Below are 9,412 nucleotides of genomic sequence, written 5' to 3' on the forward strand. Positions count from 1 at the left end.
ATTTTGTCTACTAATTGCTCACATCTAATAAATTGGACAAACTATTATACTAACCCCAAAACACGCAATAAATATTTATTACCCAAGTTATGGACTTTTGATGGGTCGGCAATTCAATGGATGTATTCACAAAAATGGAGGTGACATTAAATTAGGGCTGCGTGGTGAAAAATGCTAAAATTTGGAAATATATTAATATATTTTTATAAAATAGAATATTTAAATGTATACCCGTATATGAACTCTTTTATGCTGGTTACAAGATGTGGTCGATGCAAATCGTAATTTAATGTCAAAACATTTTGGGAATTAAGTACTTAAGATTTGCTATATCCAGCCAATACTCAATTGTAAAGGACTGAAGAAATAATTTTGCATCAGGTAGCGAACAAAATATTATCACAATATGTTTTCTTATTTTCTCTTGTGCAATATCACATTTTTCTTAATTATTTATTTATCAGAATTATATCTCACAAAATGGATTCAATAATTGTAATTCTGAAAATCTATTTGATAAACAAATAACCTTCTATTAAAAGCTATTTAACTGGTAATAAAACTACAAGCAATATCCGAATATTAGCTTTCTGTCTCTCCTTTTAATTTTGTCTTCTTTCGGTGCCACTCCTTCTCACACATCATGATGCATTTATCAGAACCACACAGTTTTGAATGTCCAAACTGAGATATACAAAAACTCATACATGAACGTGATATAACATATCTATGTATATACTTGTAAAAAATCCGCCGATCCTCCATAAAAATAAAATGTACGCGAAAATGATTTAGAGCTCAATGGTTTAACAAAATACTTACAACATATTCATCAGAATTTTTTTCATAACCTCGTTGCAAAAAAATAATGTATTTTCTCATAAACTTCAGACTGATGATAGATTAACACAAGTTATGAATAATTAAAAACAGCAAATCATAATTGAAGGAATATTTTAGCCTTTTAGCCTTTTACGGATGTATTTTTGATTTAGTGTTTCAACACCAAATATATTACATTTATTTTGATTTTTTAGCAAGTAAACGCAAACGTCAAAACAAATATTTCTGTTTGAAACCGTGTATAGTAAGCGGGAGAGAGATAGAAGGAGGCTGACTTTGAAGAGAAGAGAGTAAATGCATTTTGCTGTCCATGTTGACTCTTTGAAAGCAAATCCAAAGCCAGCCCCTTCATTATCGTTGCTTTTTTCCATTAATTTATTAATTACTAATTGAATCATCTTTTGCTCTCTTTCTGCTCTCTCTCTCTCTCATCTTACTCACTTTTTCTATAAATATAACCAACATCTCTCTCCACTTCTTCAGACAAAACCAAACCTATTTGGTCTTTTCTTGTCTTAATTCTCAAAATTTCTTAAAGATTTATAGAAAAACTCAAAGATTAAGGTTTAGTTCTATTACCTTATCAACATCCTTATTAAAAAGTCCAATTTCTTTCCCTAAGCTTTACATCTTCATATTGAAAGAAGAAAAAAAATGGGAAGACCACCTTGTTGTGAAAAGACTGGAGTGAAGAAAGGGCCATGGACACCAGAGGAAGACATCGTCTTAGTTTCTTACATCCAAGAACATGGTCCTGGAAACTGGAGATCTGTCCCCACCAACACAGGTTTGTCTTTGTACTTTCTTGATAACAAACTAGCTTGTTTGTTAAATTAAACTTTTAATCCTGTTACTTTTAATTGAACTTTTCCTGGTTGGTATGATCATTAATATGAGTGAAGTATGAGTGAAGTAAATAGCCTAAGTTATTTTATCGGCTCTCTTGTCCACACATCTCTAATAACCATTTTATCCATTGTCCTTGAGTTATTTGGGTTAAAATCTTTGTTAATTTGGTGTTTTAGGTCTGAGGAGATGTAGCAAGAGCTGCAGATTGAGATGGACTAATTATCTTCGACCTGGAATTAAGCGTGGCAATTTTACTGAGCATGAAGAAAAGATGATTGTTCATCTCCAAGCCCTTTTAGGCAACAGGTATATACATGCACATGATCTTTATTTGTCAGGAAATACCTTTCTTGTGTATATAATAAGATCTAAATATGTTTCTCTTTGTGTTTAGATGGGCAGCCATAGCATCATACCTTCCAGAAAGGACAGACAATGATATAAAAAACTATTGGAACACTCACTTGAAGAAGAAGCTCAAGAAGATCAATGAATCTGGTGAAGAAGATAATGACGACTTCTTTTCATCAAAGACTATTTCACAAAAGCAACATCAAAGCTCAAACAAAGGTCAATGGGAGAGAAGACTTCAGACTGATATCAACATGGCAAAGCAAGCTCTTTCTGAGGCTTTGTCTTTAGACAAAAAACCATCATCATCACCAGTAATCATACCCCAAAACATCCCTAGCTTCTCATCAGTTTTACTTGACAATTGTCATGATCCATCCTCTTCTTCTTCCTCTACTACAACAACAACCACCACTACAAGCAACACTACTAATATATATCCATCAGGGGTATATGCCTCAAGCGCTGAGAACATAGCTCGGTTGCTTCAAGATTTCATGAAAGATACACCAAAACCATTAACCTTGACATCCTCATCACCAATTTCAGAGACCGGACCACTTGCTTCAGCAGCTTCCGAAGAAGGTGGAGAAGGGTTTGAACAATCTTTCTTTAGCTTCAATTCCATGGAAGAAACTCAAAATCTGACTCAGGAGACAAACTTCTTCCATGACCAAGAGAGCAAACCCGCAATAACAATGGACCATGATTTTGGTTTGATTTCACAAGGATCTCTATCTTTGTTGGAGAAATGGCTATTTGACGAAAACATGGTCGGTATGTCCTTAGAAGGACAAGAAGCAATTTTCTAGAACTACATCAAGTGGAGTATTTTCAAAAAGTGAGGGCTTAATTAGTTAAGAGTTATAACAAGTATTATAGAGTTATAACCTATATAATATCTGTGCTTATTATTGCATTAGGGTTATAGAGTCTTTAGTAGCTTTTTAGCTCTACAACACTCTTTTTCCCTTTTGGTGATGTAATCTCTTTTTCTTATAATTTGTATGTTTCAGAAAGGGTGTATCATCTTTATTTAAGTATGTGTAATGTGTTTGTTCTTTGTGGCTCATATGGGTTATACAAATGTCATTTTGTCAACTGGAAATTGAAATCCATCTATTTTGTGCAGAAAATACATCTATAAGACTCAAGTTCTATCTTCAAAGTGAGATTATGTTTTCTTTTTTGGATAAAAAACGAGATTATGTTTCTGAACCAAAACAAATATGAAATTATGTCTTGCTAGTTTGATGAGTTTTTTTTTACAACAGTTTGATGAGCTGTTATAAAAAGAAATTTCGTGAGATTGATTTATCTGGATTAAGTATCACTACATAATAATAAAAAAACTATTTTTTTGTCAAAAAATAAAAAAATACTAATTAAAAGAATAAAAACATATTATCAATTTTGTCCTTTCAAATCGATCATAATCTCTGAAGACACATGTCATTAAATGGTAAGAGAAAGAGTCCACCTACTGGAGTTATTCAAACTTATTTATACATTTAATTATTTTTATTACGTATTATCCTTGTAATATTGTCTTGACGACTAAAGATGTAATAATGTTGATTTGCAACTGACATAAATATTATTCATTTCACCTAAAATAGGCGAGTTTTCAAAAATAATTCCTTTTAGGTTTTGTATTAAATAAAGTGTAAAATAATTTATAAAAATATCACAAATTCGAGTTGGAAACATTTATAAAGACTTGAGAAATATTAGAGAGTTTTACCAAAAAATATTAGAGAGGTTTTGAAGAAATCATAATTGTTTTTTTTTTGCTCTTTTAAATTACTGTATGGCTAAAAGCTTGGGAAATAAACAAAAGGCACGTTTGGATATATTTTTTTCAAATATATAATCAAGCAACCAATGCATTTAAAAAAAGTAATTTAGATTATACTAAACTATTAATGACATCATTGTATTACTATACAGTTATAAACTTTGTAATCCATACAAATCCACTATGCGTACAATAACTATAGGAGGCAAAATCTGGTGGTGGGCCCTGGAAGGAACATTGAAAATACAGATAAATAACAACAAATATGTTAAAAAGAAGAGAAAATAGTATTAAATGCTAACATGTGAAGGGCTTGACTTGCGCCTGTGAAACACAGTGAGCAAGCTGGTCTGACTTGTGAACAGTATGCTTTTGCCACCGAAGACTCCCTTTCGATTATAATTAATTTCACACTCTCTCCAATTTAAAGTTAAAACTAGTAGTTGACTTCTTCGTCTTACTTATCTCGGACGTTGACTTGGTTGATTAAGACCGGACTAGTTGTTCAATCACCGTTTTGGTAGTATAAATCAAAAGCTTTCGGATAAAAGCTGGACTAGTTATTCAGGATATGGGTAGACTTGAGCTTTGCTGGCATGTGGAGTTTGATTCTTCTCCTCTCATGGGATCGACATGGTAAGTGGACCCTTTTTTTACAGTAGACTTTTAAAACCGCTCCATGGTATTTGGGCCTATTAAAGGGCCCACTCATTCTTTATCAAGACAAAATGGGGCATGGGCATCGCCTCATGACCCATCATATTATATTTAATACTAGTTATAATATTTGTTAAATGTGTGTATTTGTCTATTTGATATTTATGAATAAAACTCATTACGTTTCTTAAAACAAATCAAACATAAATAAACAAAAACGTGTAGTGATAATATAATATGCAAAAGCTTTAGAAAATGAGAATACAACATGAACCAAACCGATCAACAAGGCTTTATAGGTTTATCAAACATTCACTAGAAGCATTAAGCAAAATTGGCTGGATAAAATGTAATAGTGACTGCATCAATCTTACTCATTACAAACAAGAGATTTGCATGTAGGGTAAATAGATAAATTATATTTCATAGTTATACATCATACATATAATATTAGCTAAAAATACAGGTTAACGACATATTTTCACACCATAACTATCATATAGTAACAAATGTACACAATCTTTCAACTTCAGCCTAATTGTACACAATTTAAGCATAACAACCTATTACTCCTTATCCCGAAAGATCAAAACCCGTTTTCACACAGACCGAGATTTAGCTTGGTTTTAATGGTTTATGACATTAACTGATAGTAAACCAGTTGATATTGGTACAACCCGATCCAAACGAAGATCCAAATACAAATCGATTAAAATCTGACCCGAACCCCTATTAGAATCCCCCAAATCGATTTCATCCTTTAAGACCCTAAAATCTAAAAATTCATAAAAGAGATTTGATTTCCACAGAGACAAACCAATAAGAGGTTTCGATTCCCACATACTCTCTTTATTCCATTTTGCCTTCCCTTCTTTACACTCATCATTGTCCTTAAGCTTTATCAAATATACAGGGAATGATATAGAGAGAGAGACTCAACAACAGAGAGAAAGAGACATAATTTTCAAAATTATACCTGACTAAAGCTTCAGTGGAGGAGCAACATTGTTCTTCGCTATTCCATTTCACTCTTCGTCGTGATTTGTCGCGAGCGAGGTAGAGAAAGATGATTTGGGGATTTAGGTTTTTTTGAATTGGGTTAAGTCGGGTCTCGGGTCGGTTTATAAGATCCAATTATATTTGGTCGAATTAATCCGGTTTATATTCTGTAATCGAGTCGTTTTAGGTTTAGTTAGGTTAATTATTAGCTAGGTATATGTATTAGTTCATTCTTCAAAGTTTAGATGGAAATGAGTTTCGATCTTTCGAGATAAGGGGTAACTAGATTTTGACCCGCGCAGACGCGCGGGTGTATATTTTAAAAAATATGTTGATATTTGTTTTTCATGTAATTATTAGGATTTGGAAAAATGAATCCGAGGAACATAACCGATACCGATCCAAAGATATAGTACCAAACCCAAACATAAATTGATTAAATATTCTAATTATTCAAAATTTTGTTATTTAGAGAACCGAATCTGATCCGAACCGAAGTATTTGAGTATCCGAATTTATCTAAAAATAGATTTATATACTTATATATATTAATTATTTTTAGATTTAACGTATATAAAACATCAAAAATGATACTTTTAAATTGGTTTAAATACTTGAAAATATATATAGATAGTCAAAAATAAATATCTGAAATAGTTAAAGTATACTCAAATCACCAAAAATACTTAAAATAATTATTGATTTCGTATCCAAAATTTTAAATCAAGCCAATTGATATGTTAAGCTTAAGTATTATGACATATGTTATTCAAATTTATACGTAATATATTATTTTATTTATACATTTTGAGAAATTTAAAATATATAATGATTTAAGACTTTAAAAATAATTTAAATTAGTTATCCAAACCCAAACCAAACCCGCAAAGATCCAAATCGAACTCAAACCAAAATTTAGAAACATTCTAATAAGGCTGAAATCTTTGACCCCGAAAACCCAAAATACAAACCGATCAGAACTAAACCCGTATGGGTATCCAAAAGCCCATCCCTAGTCATTATTATATATCGTATTTTATCATCATATAATTAATCGTATTTTATATGTACCATCATATAAGTAATCATATAATTAATAGTATTTTATACATACCATCATATAAATAATTACATATATTATATTTTTAAAACTTAATATGAAATATGAAAACCATAATTTGAGTTGGTATTTCAAATTGGGCTTTGTATTATATTTTTCTTATATATATTGACAATATTTTTTTATAGTGGTTATTGAAAAATAGTTTAGTAAAAATCTATTTTTGAATATATGTATATTTTTGAATCAATTTTTGATATAAATCAAATTTGAATTATTATTTTGATTTGAAATATGTATATAAAGTTTAAATTTTGTTTTATGGTTAGTTTAGAAAAAAAATTTTAGGGAATTAGATTGACCCATTTTGGTATATTTTAAAAGTGGCCTAGATAACTTTCAATTTAAAAAAAAACATAAGCCCATTACTTTTTTTCTTAATACTAATATCCTTGTTTTTAAACAAAAATATTTTTTTTAAAAGACTGCAATCAATGTTTCCAAACACTCCAAATTTTTAAAAGTCATATTCAAGTCTCCAAACACTCCAATTTTGTACTTGAGTTTTAATAAGATAGATGGGTTGTCATACTTAAATTATATGCAATTACGCCGAAGTTAAAAAATTATGTACAATTATTATTATATGATAGTTATGGTGAGGAAATAGATCGTTAATCCTTAAAACACACACACAGTGTTACATCTATATGCTGGTAAGCAGAAAGGCCTAGCTCTAGTCAATGCAATGTAAATATCACTGGTATAGAGATTATAGATGGCTACTGTATATATCCCTGTATATATAATAATATCAAGAAATACTAAAAAGGAAATTAAAACCATATACATAAATTTATTGGTGAACAATCTTTACTTTCTCGTCTGTAAGAACATAGACACAGAAACTTCCCGTGTTTTGTTTTTGTTTTAATCTCAGTTTCTTGTTTTGCTCTGTTCCAAGAACCGAATAAACAACAAACAGCTACTACAGACAGAGAAACCAAATCCCTGGATGATGTTTTTACTTTCCTCACTAGTGATCAAGACTATATATAATCATTGCGGTGCAGCTTCAGGTTGGTGTTGTTGCCCTTGTGGACTCGGTACCAGCTCAGGTGCTACAGCATAGTGCAATCCTCCTCTGCGTTGTCCTCCACCGCTGTGTAACATAAACGCAACTTCTGCAGCGGCCAGAGCCGCTGCTTCCTGATATTCACAAACACAAGAACATAAGAGAGTAAACATAAGCTTAGACTAATGTGTGTGGAGTGTGTTATTTTACCTGTCTTTGTCTACGGCGTTGTAATATACTGATGGCCCAAGCCATGATGTAACACGGGAGGAGAAAACCAGCAGCACGTAGCATGAAAAGCTGTCCGAAACCAAAGGGAGAGAGAGAGAGAGAGTAAATACTATGACAAGATATTTTTTTTTCAAGAAAAATTAATTTAAAATGGTTTGGGCCTCATCATGGGCCTTCAGGCTCAAAACATTCAAAACGAGAGATTATTTAACGGTGTAGCAAGAGATGTTGCTTACAAAGAAGAAAGCTGATGGATCATCTTCTTCGTCGTCTGAGTTGTTGTTTGAAAGGTTCATAGCGTGTCTTAACAACAAAAGTGCCATTAACTGCCATTTCAACTCTCAATAAGTTTCAATTTTTCAACAAAGAAATGTTATAAACAGAACATTAATGTGGGGGCTTACGATAAGTGCAGCAGAGCGAAGAAACGCAGTTCCACTAGAGTTAGAATCAGCATACTCGTCATAGTCCGCATCAAAGAAGTGACGTTCTGCAGCCGCCATTGCTAAAATGCGCGGATCGTTCAAGTCTAAGGGAACACCATTAGCCCAATCTTCACTGCATAACACACACAAACATAACAAACGTTTCTTGAATAAAATAAGATTTAGTTATATGAAACCACAAGAGAGATAGATACAGAAAATGTTACCCCATATCGATAATGGTATCATCAGGTGGTGGAGCTGTGTAGCCAGGTTGATAAGACTGTTGTTATCATCAAGGGAGAAGAAAACAAAGATCTTAGTAATTGCAATGAAAATGATTATAATCAATGATGACATTTATTTTTCTAAAAATCGGTCTAGGCGGCTGCAAATTAGACCCAAACCAAACGATTTTTCTTAAAAATATTATGTTGATTTTGTTTTTTTTTTTCTTGGGCATTTTGGTCTAGACGCCCGCATAATCAATAATCTGATATAAAACGTTTAACCACCGCCTAGCGATTTCTTCAACATTGATTATATATGTTTACCTTGTGGCATATCTCACAGATGGTGTCGCCTTTCTCATTACACCAACGCTGAACACACTTCCTGTGAGCATACTGAACACAGTAAAAACCAAAGTAGTTCAAGTTTTCAGCTACAATATACCGACAAAAACAGAAGAACAACTCACCTTCAAGCTGCCGCTACAAGAACATGGAGACTCGAGGTTCTTAACAGAATCCTCCTCTTGGCAAATACGGCACTCAACTGATTGAATAAGCGGCTCCTCTTCATCAATGACGTGTTCTTGCTCGCTTCCTTCCTTATCATCTATAGGTTTAGTAGTGGCTTGAGCTCTGGAACATTCTCCAGAAGATTCATTGGATCCTCCCTCTGAATTAAGGTGATCAGATGTAACGAGACGGTCGGTACATGAACTCAGATGATCTGACATCTCTCTCACACTTTACCCTCAATGCTGAAAAAAAACGTTGACCTGTTAAAAAAAAACAAGAAAGCTCCAACAAATGTTTAGGATCCAATCTCAGCCATGAACACGAACGAACGAGAGAGAGAGAAGATTCGATCACAATTCAGAAATCACAATTCTCAAA

The 9,412-nt window shown here is 32.4% G+C and overlaps 2 protein-coding genes across 2 annotated transcripts; one reads left to right on the forward strand and one right to left on the reverse strand.

The window, feature by feature from the left end:
* Positions 1 to 1,189: 1,189 nt before the first annotated feature.
* LOC125605313 (transcription factor MYB96-like) lies at positions 1,190 to 3,144 on the forward strand. Its single transcript, XM_048775187.1, has 3 exons — positions 1,190 to 1,630; positions 1,869 to 1,998; positions 2,087 to 3,144. Exons 1-3 carry the CDS (start codon positions 1,498 to 1,500, stop codon positions 2,853 to 2,855), a joined length of 1,032 nt encoding a protein of 343 aa, XP_048631144.1. The 5' UTR covers positions 1,190 to 1,497; the 3' UTR covers positions 2,856 to 3,144.
* Positions 3,145 to 7,389: 4,245 nt separating this feature from the next.
* On the reverse strand, positions 7,390 to 9,407 carry LOC125605314. Its single transcript, XM_048775188.1, has 7 exons — positions 8,989 to 9,407; positions 8,843 to 8,914; positions 8,516 to 8,571; positions 8,268 to 8,421; positions 8,100 to 8,189; positions 7,843 to 7,932; positions 7,390 to 7,766 (listed from the first exon to the last, which is right to left on the reverse strand). The coding sequence occupies exons 1-7, from the start codon at positions 9,250 to 9,252 to the stop codon at positions 7,617 to 7,619; spliced, it is 876 nt and encodes a 291-aa protein (XP_048631145.1). The 5' UTR covers positions 9,253 to 9,407; the 3' UTR covers positions 7,390 to 7,616.
* Between the last annotated feature and the right edge of the window lie 5 nt (positions 9,408 to 9,412).

This window comes from Brassica napus, unplaced genomic scaffold, assembly GCF_020379485.1.
Source record: "Brassica napus cultivar Da-Ae unplaced genomic scaffold, Da-Ae ScsIHWf_741;HRSCAF=1074, whole genome shotgun sequence".
Taxonomy (NCBI): Eukaryota; Viridiplantae; Streptophyta; class Magnoliopsida; order Brassicales; family Brassicaceae; genus Brassica; species Brassica napus.

Bases quoted from the DNA above. Each gene is read 5' to 3' on its own strand.
- LOC125605313 (XM_048775187.1), top strand. From the start codon at position 1,498: ATGGGAAGACCACCTTGTTGTGAAAAGACTGGAGTGAAGAAAGGGCCA. The intron at 1,631-1,868 runs GTTTGTCTTTGT...TTGGTGTTTTAG, and splicing joins ATCTGTCCCCACCAACACAG to GTCTGAGGAGATGTAGCAAG. The intron at 1,999-2,086 runs GTATATACATGC...CTTTGTGTTTAG, and splicing joins CAAGCCCTTTTAGGCAACAG to ATGGGCAGCCATAGCATCAT.
- LOC125605314 (XM_048775188.1), bottom strand. From the start codon at position 9,252: ATGTCAGATCATCTGAGTTCATGTACCGACCGTCTCGTTACATCTGAT. The intron at 8,915-8,988 runs GTGAGTTGTTCT...TACTGTGTTCAG, and splicing joins CTTGTAGCGGCAGCTTGAAG to TATGCTCACAGGAAGTGTGT. The intron at 7,933-8,099 runs GTAAGCAACATC...GGTTTCGGACAG, and splicing joins ATCCATCAGCTTTCTTCTTT to CTTTTCATGCTACGTGCTGC.